Raw genomic sequence first — 17,300 nt, 5'->3', positions numbered from 1 at the left:
ACATGAATATGTCACATGTTCTTTAAGTCGTTTTAATTTTCAATATCTTAAATAGTGCCTTAACTTTTAGGTGGATATATTTCTTTTTGAAATCTGTAAAACATGGCATGCCCATATTCTCGTTGTTTTTTTTGACAAGAATGAAATGAAGCAATTTGTAAACACTGTGGTGCAGAAGTTGTAACTAATTAAAGAAATGATATTCATTGCGTTGAAATATTAGAGAATTTCTAAATTAATTTATTCAATTTAGTTATTTCCGTACAGAATGACAGGATAAAGTACACTGACACCGGGGCTGATGTGTCTGTAGTGAATCTACAGACTTTTACTGCCATCTAGTGGTTAGCGGTGGAAAAACAATTAAATGAGTGATTTGAATAAACAGATAAAAGCAAAAACCCAGGTACAGTTTTGCGCAATTTTAAATCATTCAACCGTTTTGCTGTAGAAGAGACGATCGCAGTCGTCTTCAGCCACTTTTCCACCTTGCGGGTCACGGCTCTGTTGGAGCCCGTTCCAGCTGGCTGCAGGCGGGGTCCGCCCAGGATGAGGCTCCGGGCCAGATAAGAGACAGACACGTTCACACACTCACACCTACGGACAATTTGGTGTGACCAGTTCACCTAAACTGCATGTTTGTGGGGGGCAAACAGCAATAAATTGCGCCAGCACGCTGCCCCAATTTCAAAAAGATCATTTTTTTGTATCATGCAAAAGTGAAGTTAATATCCCTGTGAACTGAGCACACAATTATAATCATGATTGTATTTAGCCAGAAAAAATCATGTTTTTTTCTTTTTATAGTTTTTAAACCTTTCACACAATTTTAAGTTTTTTTAGGAAAGCATTTGACAAAAGTAATTTTCATTTTAAACAGAATATAGGACAACCCTTCCCTCACATATCAAGTCAAGCATACAATTAAATAGTAAGACAAAACAAAAAAGTCATATTTCTGTCAGTCCTTCCCTCCTCCAACTTCACAATCCCTTCATCCTTTTACTTCTCCCCCTTTTTGTCCTCCTCAGGTGAAGCGAGCGTCATACTGGTGTGTAATAGGGTGCTGTCAGTGTGGGCAGTGGTGAGGTGTTGGGAGAAGAGCAGCGCGTCTCAGATGAGATATGTGACTGGCATGCTAACATGCAGTTTTATCAGAGGAAAAAAGAAACAGACAGGGACCCCATATCTCCTCACTATAGGCCTTTGATTAAAGCTCCCTGTGTACACATACATTCACACACTTCCAAAAAACACACATATAGAAGCGTACACACATGTGCCTGCACAGATTATAAATAAATTGCAGCTGGGAGCATACACACATATAATCTATAAGCATACACACATCTTCCCGTTGTGGGTGTTGTTTTGACCTAAGCCAGGTAGCTTGTCCATTATGGAGTTGATAGGAGGATTTGGCTATGTTGATTCTAGACAGCATCATCTCCTCTGTTAAAAATAACCTGAGTGTTTTCATTGAGTCACACAATGATATACAGACAGTGAGAGCCCTCAGCTTTATCCCCTGGTTTTATCAACTATCCACACAATTGCTTGCACATACACATGAACACTAGGAAGAATATTACATGTGGATTGTCAAACAAAACACATCTAGAAATTCAGTGGACGAGGTGTAGCTCGGTTTTTGTTGAAATTATTGTTTTTCCATTCTAGTTTAGCTTTTGGGTTTGTCTGAAAGTGTGTTCTATCAAACGGATCGACAGGGGCAGCGAGTTTGATTTTAGATGAGCATCATCATCTGACAGTGCAATCACAACAGCTTGCAAATAAAGCTTTGGAAAGAAAAATACCCTGACCAGTGGAACTATGGGGCTGCATGATGAGTTCATAAGGGGAGGAATTGACAGACCTGAATCAGTATGCATGCATGTTGGGAAACCATAGTGAAGTACATCCTGTCAATTTATCATCATCCGTATAGTTTTGTCTGACTCCTAATATTTTTTCTTTCAGGGTCAAATATGAAGAAAAAAATCCCGTCCGTTTCCATTTTTCTGGCAAAATCCACAGAAATGATTTATCACATCTGTGAATGAATGTTTGATTGTAAAGAAATGTTTCTCTTTTTCCATCTAACACTTCTATTCAAGAAATTAATGAATACATGAACATACTGGTTGTACTTGGTGTACTAATGTACAGTATGTTCAGTATATACAATAAGCAGTCCATTGACTAACAGCACGCTGTATTCCATTTCTGGAACACAGGTGGGCGCTATTGCACCATATTATATAACCTGAGACAGTGTATAGATTACTGTACACATTTTCAGTCAATATACATTAGAATCATTTGACCCGAATTTTTTCTGTTTTAATCAACAGTATAAAACACATCACCAACGCAAACCATTTTTAAAATAAAAAAAGCATATTGATTCCAGAAACATAATAAATGGTTATTTAGAATTAATCTAAACACTAGCAATTGAACTATATACAGCAAGCTTACTCAAAAGTAACTATCTTTCTACATCTGCTTGTATTTTTTTTTAAAGAAATGGGTGAAAACTAATATTTTCATGTTGATATTGTCTTCCTTTTTTGTTGTGTATAAAGTTATATCAAGAACATATATGTACCATTTTTAAAAATCAAATATAAATCAATAATGTTAAATACATTGATTTATATTAACATTTTAACTTTCCAAAAAGCCATCTGTTTAACTTCACTTGTGCGTTACATAATTTAGGTTGAAAAAATAAACTGTAAACTTGTTCAAAACACAAAAACAGTTCTCAAACAAATTAATGTCCTAAAAAATCCCTTTTACAGAAACAAAACTGCATTTCATTTTTGATTAAAGGCCAGCTATAAATTGTTGACTGTAAGCTATTGGTTTGCAATTTGTGGATTGTCTCTTATATCTTCTGATATTTTCATTCATTGAACACCCAAATAACAGACTGTACATAAAAGTTCATAAATATCAAGGCAACTTTTTTCACATCTTTACCAAATGTAGCAGTTCAGGAGTTAATAAAACAACAACAATTCTCCTTTTGACTGGATCACATCGGTGACATGGTTTCTTCTAAACATTAATGTATTATTTAAAAAAGCTGAGCGCAAACATGCATAGCATGTTTCATTTGACCCAACTTTGGCATTCATTTGGTTGATTGAGTTAAACATTGAATTTTTTTTTTTTTTTTTGCAAGTGCTACCTGTAGTGCTAACTTTAGCTCCATCTTACTTAATGGGATGCCACAGGGAGTCACAGGAGGAGGAAGCAGGAGGCAACCACAGACTGAATGGGGATCACACTCATGATTTCTATACCATAACAGACATTGAATAGAGAACAATGAGTCTAATCCCATGTCAGCTCCTTTGGCAGAGTCTAGGGAGAAGTCAGGGATCCGTATGCGTGGAAGATGAGGGGCTGGCTGATGGACACACAGGGTGGGAAAAAGGTTTGTACTTCTCCAAAGTGATGCTCAGAGGAGGCGATGGGATGGGAGTGTCTGGAGAGGCTGCAGAAAAAGGCAGGGACAAAGAGATCTTTACTATGTTCTTGCATATCAAAATATTTTATGTGGGCAGGGGGGCTAACATTATATACAGACTTATGTATGGGAAATGGTAGAAGTTCACTTGCTCCTTATAAATGCTGTTCCCCATCAATCTTGTGTGACCATTCGGTGGTGTATTATAACCAAATTCTTTTTTTTTTTTAATGGAGGCACACAATACACCAGTACCCAGCAATTCTTGTAAATGTTACCTTCTAAGTTAATGGAAACACATTTAGTACAAAGTCAGATGGCAGTTCATGACGCCAGATAAATTATACACCCACTTCGCTTTGATATTTTTTGTGCGTATTTGTTCTTGTCGGCGTGAATGTGGTTTGTATGACATTATGTGTGTCTCGCAGCATGTGGCTCTTACCTATCAGTGGAGTGTGAGCAGCAGGCATGGCGCTGATGACGAGCGTGTGTGCAGTTAAAGGGTCCTGGGCCAGCTGGGTGTGCGACGCATTGTGAGGATGCGTGGGCTCTGACGTGAGCCCTAATCCCACAACACAGTGATTCATTAGTCATGGGCTCCCACAGAGGTGGTAGAAATGTTCAGAAACATGCTATTTAATCAGGTGACATTTAAAGGCTGGCACACTTGCTCCAAAACACACCTCTTCTTGCATCTTGGGAAACTTCACAAGCCCTCATTAGACCAGAGAATAATGGGTAGTTCACTTTGCAGTTTTATGCCGTGCTTCAAAAAATCTCTATTTGGAGCCTTTGATATGCTTACTTTTTTGTTCCAGTTTGCACTTTCAGTAGTGTATTTGCATTGTACAAATTTTCTATAGAAACTGAGTCAAGCCTCCATAAGTTGACTTACAATTGAGTGCACCACAAACAAATACACCTTATGCTTTCTATTAATAAGACAAAACTCATGGTCTTATTTTCTTTCTTACTTTAAAACTTTGCATTCACACTAATGTTCATATACAGTATATTTGTGAGTTCTGCATTCACATTACTAAATATAATATCCTCAACAATTCTGAATAGTGTTTTATTTTTGAAGTGTTAACTCTACATTCCTTGTGGATGGTAAAAGAAAAAAATCTAAATTGATAAAAGTTCCTTCTGTACAGTGTGAGTCATGAGTTTATATTCTAGAGTAGTATTCAGCTGATATGTTAAAAAAAAAGGAAGCATTTGAAGATGACTTATTGCTTGACTTCCACATCTCATCCTGTGTTTCAGTTGTCTGTTGTGGCCAAGTTTAGCGCATGTCTGATACTTTCTACCTTTAACTACAGAACTCCCTATTTAGACATATTTGCACCAAGCAGCATCTCTATTTTGGCCTCGTCCTCATCTTTTTGGAGCTGTACCATCTTTCAGCAACAACTTTTCACCTATACCTGCTGGGTTTATTCCTTCCTTCAAACGCGTACAGGAGTTCTTATGGAACGTTTTGTGGTTTCGCTGAATCCTATTTCTGTTTCTGTTGAATTACCATGCGCAGATTTTGGGCCTGTCTTACCTCCTAGCAGCATCTCATGCAGCAGGTTGTCTATCTTGGCCAGGCCACAGAGCTTAATGAATTGGAGCTGTTCGATCATCTGCCAGGTGATGCTCTGCAGGGTTGGCAGCAGGAGTAACAGCTCTCCAAAACGACCCCTGGAGTCGTACTGACGGTCATTAATGTAGTCCTCCAGACTCATCTGGACCTACACAGACAAGATCATGTTTCCAATAGTGTCAGTAAACTGCGTTTGTCCTCGTCCTCTATATTATAGAAAACACTCTAAATAAAATGTAATATTTAATAGGATAATAATGATGATGAAGGAGCCAGACTCTCATACTTGACACTATACTATAAGAGACAAGAGAAAAATTACTCATCATACCTGCAGGCGCATAGCCTTGATCTTTGACGGATGCTGTAACGACTTTGCATCTGCAGATAGGGAAGCAAAATGTTGTGTAATTGAAGCTTGGATTTAGGAGGTAGGAGTAGAGGAAATGGTTGAAGGACAGGAGAGTGAGCTGAAAGATCAAGTGTGGGATTGAGGATATGAGTGGAATTGAAGGAATCATTGTGGTCAAACTGGAACATGAAGGCAAAATATGAGGATTTAGTGATGGGTAGAGTAAAGTGGGGGCAGGGAGGGTGCTCACACTGGGCCAAGGAGGCATTAAGAAAAGCAGATGGGTGTGATTGGTTGGGACATTTATTTTCTATATTTTAGAAATTCTTTTGCGTCTACATGGGGTTTTTTTTTGGAATCTTAAGACATTACTAACTTGGAAAACACATTCATGCCAACCCTGCAGGGCATCACTTGGCAGATGATCGAACAAATACATCTACAATTAAATTTTTGAATAAAAGTGGGTAGCGCTGTCATCTCACAGCAAGACGGTTCCGGGTTCAGTTCTTTTCTGTGCGGGGTTTGCATGTTTTCCCTGTGTCTATGTGGGTTTTCTCCAGGATTCCTCCCACCTCCAGAAATATGCGCTGCAAGTGCACTTCAGATTAGCTCCAAATTTTCCCTAGTGTGAGTTTGCATGAGTAGTTGTTTGTTTTTCATGTGGTTCCGTGATGCACTGGCATCGTGTCCAGATCGTCTCCCGCCTCGTGCCCTTAATTCCACTGGGATATGCTCCAGCAACCCCCGTGACCCGCGAAAGCAGAAAAGCGGTTTGGAAAATGAACGAATAAATCTGATGCATTTGTGGGTAAATATGGCAATCCAATTCCATAATTATCATGACCTATATGAATGTGAATCTACAAACATATTCAAAGGGTTATGCCAATACATCCAATACATCTTAATTATATATATATATATATATATATATATATATATATATATATATATATATATATATATATATATATATATATATATATATATATATATATATATATAATGCAGCCTTGAAATTACTGTGATAGACACATTTAACTTTAAATACAGTTAAATTTATTTAAAACTTAACTTTTTCTCTATATCAAGAAAAAGAGGAAAAAAAACACTCATGTCTAACCTTTAAGACTTAATGGTTATTACCTGGGTCAAAGAAGACAATGGCCTTTAGTGCTGCATATTCATTTTCATCGATTTGAATATCTTGGAAGGGCTGCACCAGCTCATCCAGCACTCTGTTGGCTACCCGGCACACTTCAGGTTCAGGACTGTTCCGGTGGATCACACAGCCATTACCTGCAGAAACAGAGAGTATTGGTCAACGTTTGTGATAAATGGAACTGACAAGGTGTGAAAGGTATGCGACTCCGTGGAAGGCTGGTGCGAAAGCATTTAACCCTGAAAGAAAGATAAGTTGAATCTTGTAGTTTTGTTGTTTCTATTTAAAGGTTACTGTCAAGGTTATGGTGAAATAGAAATGTAATGCAAGAGTGTGCATAGGTGTGTGTGTGTGTGTGTGTGTGTGTGTGTGTGTGTGTGTGTGTGTGTGTGTGTGTGTGTGTGTGTGTGTGTGTGTGTGTGTGTGTGTGTGTGTGTGCGTGTGCGTGTGCGTGTGTGTGCTTCTCAGCCCTTCCTACAGTATGCTGTTGGTACATGTCCCCATAATGAGTAATGCAGTTTACATGAGACACTTTCGAAGTCACATAGAAACAAAACCTTCAGTTAATCATTCTCAGCTAACACAACATTTGATCAGTCATCACACTTCAGGGCTGAACCTGAATGCACCACATTTAAATTAGATGCCATTAAGATGTGATTGTTTGTACCTAAAAGCAGGAAGTCCTTGAATGGCATTGATCTTCTCGCGACCCCGAGCAGGAGGTGTTCACCTGCATGTGCCCTGAGTAAGCTCACCTGGAAAAAAACGTACCCACACATACAAAAAACACAATGCGACAATAACTTTCACTGGGACCATATTGGATATGGATCATTGTATCCTACATTGATCATTAACTGTATGCCCATTTAAAACCATGGCACTTCAATAGTCAGTCGGAAAGGGTTATTTCTTCTGTCCAAACTGAGGGTATAAATGCTTTGTCAGCAGCAAACAGACTCACACCCCTACAATCAAAATATAGCCTCTATATAAAGATAATATTTAATCAAAAGTAATCACATCTGATAGGTATTGAATTGTCCCACTGTGATCATTTGAAAGAAAAAGCCACTATGCCATTAAAGATGATCCATCGTGTGTATCAGTCATGTTACCTGGTCATCCAGTGGCAATTCTCCAAAGGCAGGAATGTATTTGGCCCATTCCACCAGCACCAATAACTGCTGTCTCATAGAATCACAAATGTCACTCACAGCCGCCAGCTTCTGCTCTGTCATGGCCGTGATTCCAACAGGAGTAGTGATCTGAAGAGAGTCCAGAAGTTAGCTTCTCCTGGGTCATGACTTGTCACTTCCTGGTTATTTACTCATTTATATGCATTGAAACTGACATGCAAACTCATATCAGTGAGAAAATAGAGAATTCAACAAGAAATGTGTCACCTGTTGGGACAAAGATTCAGCTTGCGCCAAAACGGTGATGGGTGGTAAGTCTTGGGAGTCAGGTGTGTTTCTGCGTGAGCTGATCCGATCTCTCTCGTTTTGTACAGCTACAATATGTAAAAAGAAAAGAGGACAAGATATCAAATGTTAAAAGATGTAGAAAAATCAGTCATCTTGGTTCAGGCGTTGGGTAAGTTTATCTTTGAGTACTGGGGGACTAAAAGAAGTGAGCAAGTGACTGCAGATACTATAGGGCAGTTAATATTTAGGAAAATAGCCACACAGGCTGGCATCAACAAGAGGAGTCAAACGTTAACCAGTTGCAATCCAGAACAACATGTTTGAATAACACATGATTAGGTGTCATAAAACAGTGTGCCAAGGTTATATCCCTCATAAACACACACACACACACACACACACACACACACACACACACACACACACACACACACACACACACACACACACACACACACACACACACACACACTTTTATGGCTAAGCAGTTTCTAACATCTTGAAGCAGGTTTCAGATTCCCTGATGATGTCTTTTTTCTCGGTGGAGCTTCTAGCTTTCCCACACTACAAACTCGATACAAAATTTCAACTTATAAACATGAAAACTAAACCAATGGCTGTTTCTACTATAGGATGTGAAGATAACAAGTACATTTTACGTAGACCTTTTATCAGAGTTTATTGATCTTGAGAAAACAGAACAATGCTCTCTACTTTCCACCTGATCCAGCAGGCAGGAAGGAGGTTTTCATACCTTCTTTTTTCATGCCAGCCCTAAAGCATTTGTTGAGCCTGCAAAAACGACACTGGTTCCTCTTATCCTTATCCACAATGCATTGCCTGCTGAACCTGCACACAGTGAAATAAGTAGCTTCGCAGAGTAAAACACTGCTACCTTAACTTAATGAGTCTTTGACATGATTTGGTTGAAAAGTCAGTAGTTCAGTTAAGATATAAACTATGGATTTATATGGACATATGATCAAAATGGTGTGGAAGAGTATGTGCTATGTGTTTGTGGGTCCTCCACCTGCAGGAGTAGATATGGCTCTTGCGTATAGAGCGTCTGAAGAAGCCTTTGCAGCCGTCACAGCTGGAAGCTCCATAGTGTTTCCCCGTGGCTTTATCTCCACAAATGGCACAGTTACTACTGACCCCATCCGTTCCAGGCAAGCTCGGCTCTGTCGGCATGCTGTCTGAAAACACACAAAAACACCCATATATGAAATTACATTGGTATGTATAATGTAATTCCAATGTAATTTCAGAGGTACACAGAATTTTTTATGTCATGCATTGCTGTAGATACGAACAGAAGTCATGAATTGCAGAACACATCCAGAAAATTTCCACTGTGACCTAATGGTGATTATTTACCATACTGTCATCTATTTGAAGCCAATATATGAATAAGTGCTATGTGACAATGGCATCATATTACTATACTGGGTGTAATTTACGTACATTCAACATCACTTATGTAGATTCAGATGTGTGTAGGGGTTTGTGTATTTGCAACAGAATATGTAGCGTTCGATTATTCAAAAAAAGTCAGGAAATAGAATAAATATCAGTTCAATCACTATGCGTTTACAAAATTACTGCCGTTGTCTTTATTTCTACTCTCATCTCCTCACAGTTATCAGCATTATCATTATCATTATTATCATTATGATCATTGTCATTATCAGAAAAAGCAGCGCAGTTGTCACCATAAACAACATTGTTGTCTATATATTATTGAAAAAGATGTCTAAATAGACACACACACACACACACACACACACACACACACACACACACACACAGACCTACCTGAGATGGTGAATTTCCTTCGGTGACATTAGTAAAACTATTATTATTGGTCAATGAAATGTTTTATTAACAAGTGATTTCATGCTTTTATCAACATGGACTTGCATCCTTGTTCCTTCCTTCATAACTTCTGGCACATCTATCTACAAGCAGTGGATGAATATAATTAATTTCCCATAACCAGCACGAACAGATACATGGACAAATGCTGAGCTGGCAGCTGGCAGGGAGGCTCCCTAGTGCGAAAACGAACCCTCCCTGAATTCCACAAAAAGGAACTTAATTGTCTTCAGCTTCTCTCACTTCACCTCATCCCTGTAAACTAACGCACCTGCGTCTCAAGTTGATACCATCTGCAAAATTCTCAATAGATGAAATGATGAAGCTATAAATTTAAAAGGACTAAAGCTTTGCAGTTAAGTTTATCACAGGTAATGTCTGTATGAGCCCCATGTCTGTCCATTCATGTATGTATCAGCAATGAAAGTTTGTGTGTGTGTGTGTGTGTGTGTGTGTGTGTGTGTGTGTGTGTGTGTGTGTGTGTGTGTGTGTGTGTGTGTGTGTGTGTGTGTGTGTGTGTGTGTGTGTGTGTGTCTTTACCTAACCACTGTCATGCAATGTGAACATTGTTGAACCCACACGAGAGACTTCTGCTTCACTCAGTGTTTATATGTACATGTCCTTTTTTGCAAGTGTGGTGTTAGTCGGTGTATGTGTGTACGAGAGAGAAAGAGGTCATATCCTATATGCAAACGCACTTACCTCCCCCCAGATAGAGCACCTCTGCATTTTCAAAACCTAGTGTGCTGTATGAGGGATCCAGGCCTTCACAATAGTTTGCTACTTCCATGTCTATCAGAGATTTACTCTGAGCAGCTGGTGGATACTTCATTCCTGTTTGGAGTCTGTCTTTCTCTCACTTGGTACTCTCCTCTTCCCAGTTCACCCAAAAGTCTTTCATTCTCTAATTCTTCCAAACATCTCAAGGGAGGTCCTTTGCATTAAAGATGCAAAATCCCATCTGATTGGGCCAGGAACAAGGAGTGGGGTGGAGCTGCAACCAAGACTTCTCACCTTATTGTAAATTACTTATCTGTCCTTCTCCCGCACTGCGCACACTTATCACTGGGATGGACAGACAGAGGTGAAGGAGATATATTTCCTCTCCTCCCATCTGCCTCTTTTAATTTTAACTCTTACTGTGATCCATTAAGAAAATGTTATAACATTTTGGAGGACTTGCTTTGTCTTTATGGACATTTTGTTTGGATTTTGTGCACATGTATATTCTTATACTGTAGTATCTTATAGCATTTGTGTGTGTGTGTGTGTGTGTGTGTGTGTGTGTGTGTGTGTGTGTGTGTGTGTGTGTGTGTGTGTGTGTGTGTGTGTGTGTGTGTGTGTGTGTGTGTGTGAGTGGCCTCCAGGTGTGTCTATATGTCCTCCTTAATCTAATCAATGGTGGAGTAATAGTACCACCACCTCAGCAGAATCGATCCATAAAAACACCCAGTAAATTGGATAATGCTGATGATTTTTACAATGTGTTTACATGTAACCCTCTGTTGACGCAACTTTATTATATATACAAATAAACAAATTAACAACATGGTGCTGTAAACATTTTAAATTTCATGGTGCCATATCCTTACATGATTTATTGTTATTTTGAGTTTAAATTCTGTAATTATGCCATTTTTACCATTTTTGACTTCATATCAGTAGACACCAACATTGTGGTGTTTTTAACAGTAAGAGAGACCTTTCAGACCTACAGAATTTTATCTCAAGGAATGGTGATTCTGTTATGACTCTTATTTACCATCCTCATATGTGTAAGTGTGAGTTGAATGTAAAAACAGATGACATTTTCTCATAAATGTCAGAAGGGCTGTGGATATAAAAAATACAAACTAAACCGTTGTCAAAGAGCTGCCCCCTTCCTTCATGGCAGGAATGCTGAAAACACACTCTAATTTACTACCATAAACCAGTTCAATGTCACAACCCATCCACTTCACATGAGGAATTTAATTAGTCTGAATTTCATTGTGTGGCTTAAAGGTAATCAGTGTGGGACATTGTATTAGAAAGGGCTGTAAATGATAAGAGCAATGTTATGGCAAATTTAATGTCCTACATCAGTAGTAGGACATTAAAAGTCGACCAGTTAGAAAAGCTCTATACTGTATATGAGTGTAATAAATTGTCACTGTGGGCACATTAAATTAGAATGCATATTATCACAAATTAGTTACTGGACATGGAAAGAAAGAGTAATTAGGATCCAGTCACAGAGAATGTATTAGTTAATGAGGGAGGCCGGAATGGACGGGTTGATAGAGAGAGGACAGAGAGAGAAATGATATGGAGATTGCAGATTACATTTTAACCAGGCGTTGAGGTCAAACCTCCTGACTCATCACGTTTGTGGTGAGTGAGGAAGAATTCACTCTTTACAATCACCACACAATCACCAAACACACAAAGGACTGTCACAGGGTGCTGCAGCAGGGCTTTACAGCACTGCATCGAAGCAGGATTAGAAAGTATAAACCTGTCTAAAAGATAGAGGAGCTCACGTGTGGCCGTACAGGCGGCATGCACGGGCTTTAAGAGACTGTCACGTGTTCATACATGGGATTGGCACTCACAAAGAAAGCAAGGGTTTGATGCTCAGGAATACTGCCATAAAATGCGGTGTGGTTCAACCAATTTTATTCTGTCAAAAGCTCTTTGGTCTTTTGAGTACCACACAAGCAGAATTCAAGTGCAGTAATTTTTATACAAGACAAATAACATATATTCCAAACAGCAAACCTAATTGGTTGTTTATTTCCACTATAATTACCTATAATAAATCTATAAAAACTGTTGCTTTGGAAGTGAACCATATCCTAGTATAAGTACAACTAAATACCATGGCATCTGAGTCATATCCAGTATAATAAATAATTAAAGAAGTTCTTGAATATACTCATATATATTGAACTGAAAAGGAAAAAATTGAATCAATGAAGTCAATATGAGTTCACCTGGAATGCTAGTAGGATACAGTATAGATTTCTCGTGTCTGCCTAGCAACCAAAAGCTCTCTGAAGCCATAAAACCCAGAGCCGAGAGCCCATCTGAGTGTGAACTGGCCATAATACTGTTGTGTCTGTTTGGCTCAGAGGTTTAATATTCTCAGAAGATGATCAGGAAGCCAACTGACTCCATTAAACCACTACTTCCTCAAACAGAGGTCAATAGTATAGAAAATTAAAAAAAACAAAACCCTTCAGTTAAATATCCAAGCCTAAAACTGTACCAAGAGATCAGCTTTTATTCTGACAGAGTAAATGACAATGAGCAGCTGCTATAAGTTTGGATTTGGGAAAATGGAAATGAAGATGTGAATTGAATAATTATTTTATGACACTTCAGAGCAGCAGATAGTCATGACATTTTCAAGTTACGTGCACTCTCAGTTAAATTTGCCATCATATTTCCTGAGGGCAGTGATGAGTGTCCTACTCCTGCCACTATCCCCATCTGATGAAACATCTGAATACTTTTTAGATTGTATTATATTGTGTAAGTGTTCTGCTCACTGTGTTGCACGTCTTTTTTTTTTTTTCTTGGCTGACTGTTTTGTGACTTTATTGCCATATTGCTGCCTAGTTTATGTCACTCTGTAATCTGTCACAGATTCCATTCTTGTACAGATGATACAGTTTATCACATGATCTTTACGGCTCAGCATGCGTGACAAAGTGAGTTTATCTTATCTGCTTTCACAAAACCCTGTCTGAGAGGTGAGAACACTGTCTCCAGGTTCGCTGAGTGTGTTATGGACCCCTGTATGACAAATTGAGGTGTGTGTGTGTGAACACTGATCACCATTATGTTACAACCAAAATGTAAAACCACGTGATTTAAGAGAACTGCCGTGCAAAACTGCTCAGCGTATTCCTCACTTCCTCCGAAAGAGCATCAACGCACCTTTTAACTCTTGCTGCAATGGCGATATTTTAGATTTCTAAGACAGTATACTTCTCAGGAGGGCGATGACTTACCTTTGTTTCTCTTCCCTTCTGGAATGTACATTTATTCGGCTGTATCCTTGTATTCCAGTAGACCCTCAGTGCTACATTAGTGACGCTGACAATAGGTAAATGATGAAGGTGTTTAACAACATTAAAAGAGAAGGTTGGAGAGTAGAGCAGCCTTATAGTTCATGAAGAAAGACATTGGATGGCGCCACCATAGCCCTGTCATTAGATCGATTTACTAAACAAACTCAAAGAAGGGTGGGGATGTTAAACAGTAACCCAGCGCCATAAAACCAAAAGGAAAAGGATCACCAGGTCTGTGTGTTTGTGCTGTGTGTGTGTGTGTGTGTGTGTGTGTGTGTGTGTGTGTGTGTGTGTGTGTGTGTGTGTGTGTGTGTGTGTGTGTGTGTGTGTGTGTGTGTGTGTGTGTGTGTGTATTTCTAACGATGGATGAAGAGAGATCCACGAGGATTGAGGTAATGTTTCACAAAATAATGGTGAAAAAGTAACGATTTTAGACATTTATTTCTCAGCAGTGGAGCTGAGCACTCCAGCTGTTTAAACAGGGGTTAAAGGAGTGATATATGAGTGGTGGTTAAGTTGACAAAACATTCAAAAATTGAGACAAATCATCAGCAGACAGTCAAAAAAAAAGAAAGCTTCCACTTCCATCTATTGTGTTACGGAGTTCTCTGCCTTCGTTAGCATGTGGCTAACCCTACCCCATCCTGCCATATAAGGCTACCTTGTGTGTAAAGAGTCAACAATCTGATAGTATAGCTCAGGTGTCCATAAAGATGGATGCTGACTGATGCCTGTACGTCATGGCTCATGCCAGTAACTGAGTAACTTCCAGACACATTTATTTGCACCCTTTCCTGCCAAGACTCACTGATGCCCCCCCCCCCCCTAACCCTAGCCCCCCACCCCCATTCATATTTTTGTTAACATTGAATTTCTTTTTAAATAAAAAATGAGGGAATGCAAATAGAACAATAGAGCACAAAGGTCAACCACCCTCTCCCTCCCCCAACGATGTCACCACCACTACAATGACTATTTAAAAAAAAGTAACTGATGGGTGTAGCAACACAATCAAAAATATCATAATCCACATTATCTGTTCCATTTGAAAAGATCAATAGCTAATGTGTATTTAAACACGCTTACACAGCTGATGCAATGCTGCTGCTCAAGAAAAGAGACATTTGGACATTCAAATATAACCTCAGACAGCTGGTTGTGATCATCCTTCTGCATGCATCAAAACACAAGAAACATAAACTGACGATTGATGTGACAGGCTGTTTTTGTTGCTATTTTATTTTAATTTTTTAAAAGACTAATGCATGGATTTTGATCCAAGAGTGGATCCAGTTTGGTGGCAATCCAGCAACATGTCTGGATGTTACAACTCCATCAATCCAAGTGATGTATTGTAACTTTAGGTCTATTCATTTGATTTAGGATACAACTGGATTGAATTAAAAGTGATTGCAGGCCTTGTCATGCATTCAGAGTGACACTAGTTTTTATTTAACCCTTTTATTTTTATTTCTTAAGGCAGTCTAGACTGATTTGATGATAAAAACATGAGAACATTAATGAGAATTTTCTTAGGTGCTTTTGAAAAGGTGTTATATCATGTCTCTTTTTATTAAGGAAGCAAACATGAAGTTTTCTCTTCAAAGGCCTAAGAACAGTAATGTAGACTGAACTTCAAAATAAATCATGTCATGTGGCAATCTTCATAAATCCCACTGGTGGATTTCAAATGGCCCCACCTTGGAAACACACATAGCAGGTTCTCCTACCCAGGAAAGTGAGCATGTCCAGACAGTTAAAGGTGGTCAGACTCAGAAACACCTCATTGACATTTTGTAGATCAATGTGATCCAAGTAGTACATCCGAAACAGGTGGTAGGGAATGAAACAGATCACCATGATGGCGGCAAAGCACATGCTCTTCAGCTGAGCCCCGAAGTCCTGCTGAGAGGTGCATCCTTGGCGATGCTTCTTGTATAAAACCCACAGAACGTTGCCTTGAAGAGTTGCGAGCACTGCAGTCACCATTATAATCACCGTGCTTATGATGTAGTTGAACACCTTAGCAGTATATCCAATGTTGTCTCCAAACCTGAAGCAATCTGTTGCAGCAGTGGTCTTGTCAATCCCATCCAATTGTTTTTTGCCATAAGAAATAAAGATAATGCAAGGCCCAGCAACAAAAACCGCAGTCCACACAACTGCACTGATGAGGAGCGCATGCATCTTCCGTAAGGAGGCTACTCTCTCAGACTGGCAGTAGAATGTCATCAAGCGTGTAACGAGTATGATGACATAAAAGATAAAGGACATATACATGTGAATGTGGATCATGCTGCTGACCACTTTACACCAATTGAGGCCCAGGCTCCAGTTATCAGTCACGTAATAGTAAATCCTGAAAGGAACGGTGAGAAGGAAGATGGAGTGGGTGAAAATGAGGTTGAGTACAGCGATGGAGGTGATGGATGTCGTGCTGGACTTCATGATGTGCATCGTCAGGCTGAGGTTAATGGTTCCGCAAAGCAGAACAACTACGTAGATGGCCAGAAGGACTGTGTGGTACTTGTTGATATTTTTATCGTCATCCAGTGGCTGTGGCGTCCCTGGTAAAGAGCCAGATGTCATTGTGGAGTTTATGGCCATGGGTAGTAATCTTTGGATTTTGCTGGAAGCCATTTTAAATGAAAAAAGAAATGGAAGATAAGGTGCACATCTGACATTAAAAAAAGGAAAGGAGAGTTAGTTGAAGATTTACAAAGTACGACCAAGGAATATGTCAAATTTCTGATGTAGAGTTTTTTAAAGAGCTGGAAGTTTAAAAATTATATAGATTCATTCTAATACAACATGACATGCTGTCTTTCTTCAAGTGGTTTACAACATGTTACACTACAAAATGAATTAAAAGTTAAAAACACTGGATGAAGAGTCAAATGCAGAGAAGCATACGTACCTTTAGGTACTAAGACTGGATGTCAAGTGGATGTGTGAAATCAACGGATGTGGGTGTTGTTGACATCAGATGACACCTCCAGAAAGCTGTTTAAAACGTTGTTCCACAATTAGAATTATGAGACCCTGTGTTTCAGCATGGCTCTGTGTGCTAACTTTGAGGTAAAGTTGTCATGAAATGTGTGCACTGTCACATGCCAAATAAGGGTTTGTGTATTGTGTGTTTTCTGTGCCGACATGTGGTGTCAAAAGAGGAAGTGATTTTATATACACACACAGCCCAGAACCTGTTCCTCATTATTTGCCTCCATTTCAATATGCCTGTTACGTAGTGTCCGCAAGAGTCACTTAAGTACAAAGCATTAGCGTGATATTTAGTACAAACAGCAAAGGCCTAATTGAACTATTATCACTGAAAGTGAAGGGAAA

General features: G+C 39.1%; 2 protein-coding genes across 3 annotated transcripts; both read right to left on the bottom strand.

Moving 5' to 3' along the window:
* Positions 1-2,511: 2,511 nt before the first annotated feature.
* hnf4g (hepatocyte nuclear factor 4, gamma) lies at positions 2,512-14,077 on the bottom strand. 2 transcript variants are annotated; one of them, XM_068304139.1, is made up of 11 exons: positions 13,896-14,077; positions 9,053-9,218; positions 8,777-8,871; positions 8,002-8,108; positions 7,714-7,863; positions 7,263-7,350; positions 6,577-6,729; positions 5,407-5,456; positions 5,037-5,223; positions 3,927-4,046; positions 2,512-3,508 (listed from the first exon to the last, which is right to left on the bottom strand). In XM_068304139.1, exons 1-11 carry the CDS (start codon positions 13,924-13,926, stop codon positions 3,387-3,389), a joined length of 1,269 nt encoding a protein of 422 aa, XP_068160240.1. In that variant the 5' UTR covers positions 13,927-14,077; the 3' UTR covers positions 2,512-3,386. The 2 variants fall into 2 exon arrangements, with proteins under 2 accessions (XP_068160240.1, XP_068160241.1); XM_068304140.1 differs by lacking the exon at positions 8,777-8,871.
* Positions 14,078-14,860: 783 nt separating this feature from the next.
* Positions 14,861-17,086, bottom strand: gpr141 (G protein-coupled receptor 141). Its single transcript, XM_068304286.1, has 2 exons — positions 16,873-17,086; positions 14,861-16,632 (listed from the first exon to the last, which is right to left on the bottom strand). The coding sequence occupies exon 2, from the start codon at positions 16,593-16,595 to the stop codon at positions 15,642-15,644; it is 954 nt and encodes a 317-aa protein (XP_068160387.1). The 5' UTR covers positions 16,596-16,632; positions 16,873-17,086; the 3' UTR covers positions 14,861-15,641.
* Positions 17,087-17,300: the final 214 nt, after the last annotated feature.

Source organism: Antennarius striatus, chromosome 20 (genome assembly GCF_040054535.1).
Source record: "Antennarius striatus isolate MH-2024 chromosome 20, ASM4005453v1, whole genome shotgun sequence".
NCBI lineage: Eukaryota > Metazoa > Chordata > Actinopteri > Lophiiformes > Antennariidae > Antennarius > Antennarius striatus.
The sequence above is the reverse complement of the archived record's forward strand: the minus strand, read 5'-3'. Positions and strand labels throughout refer to the sequence as shown.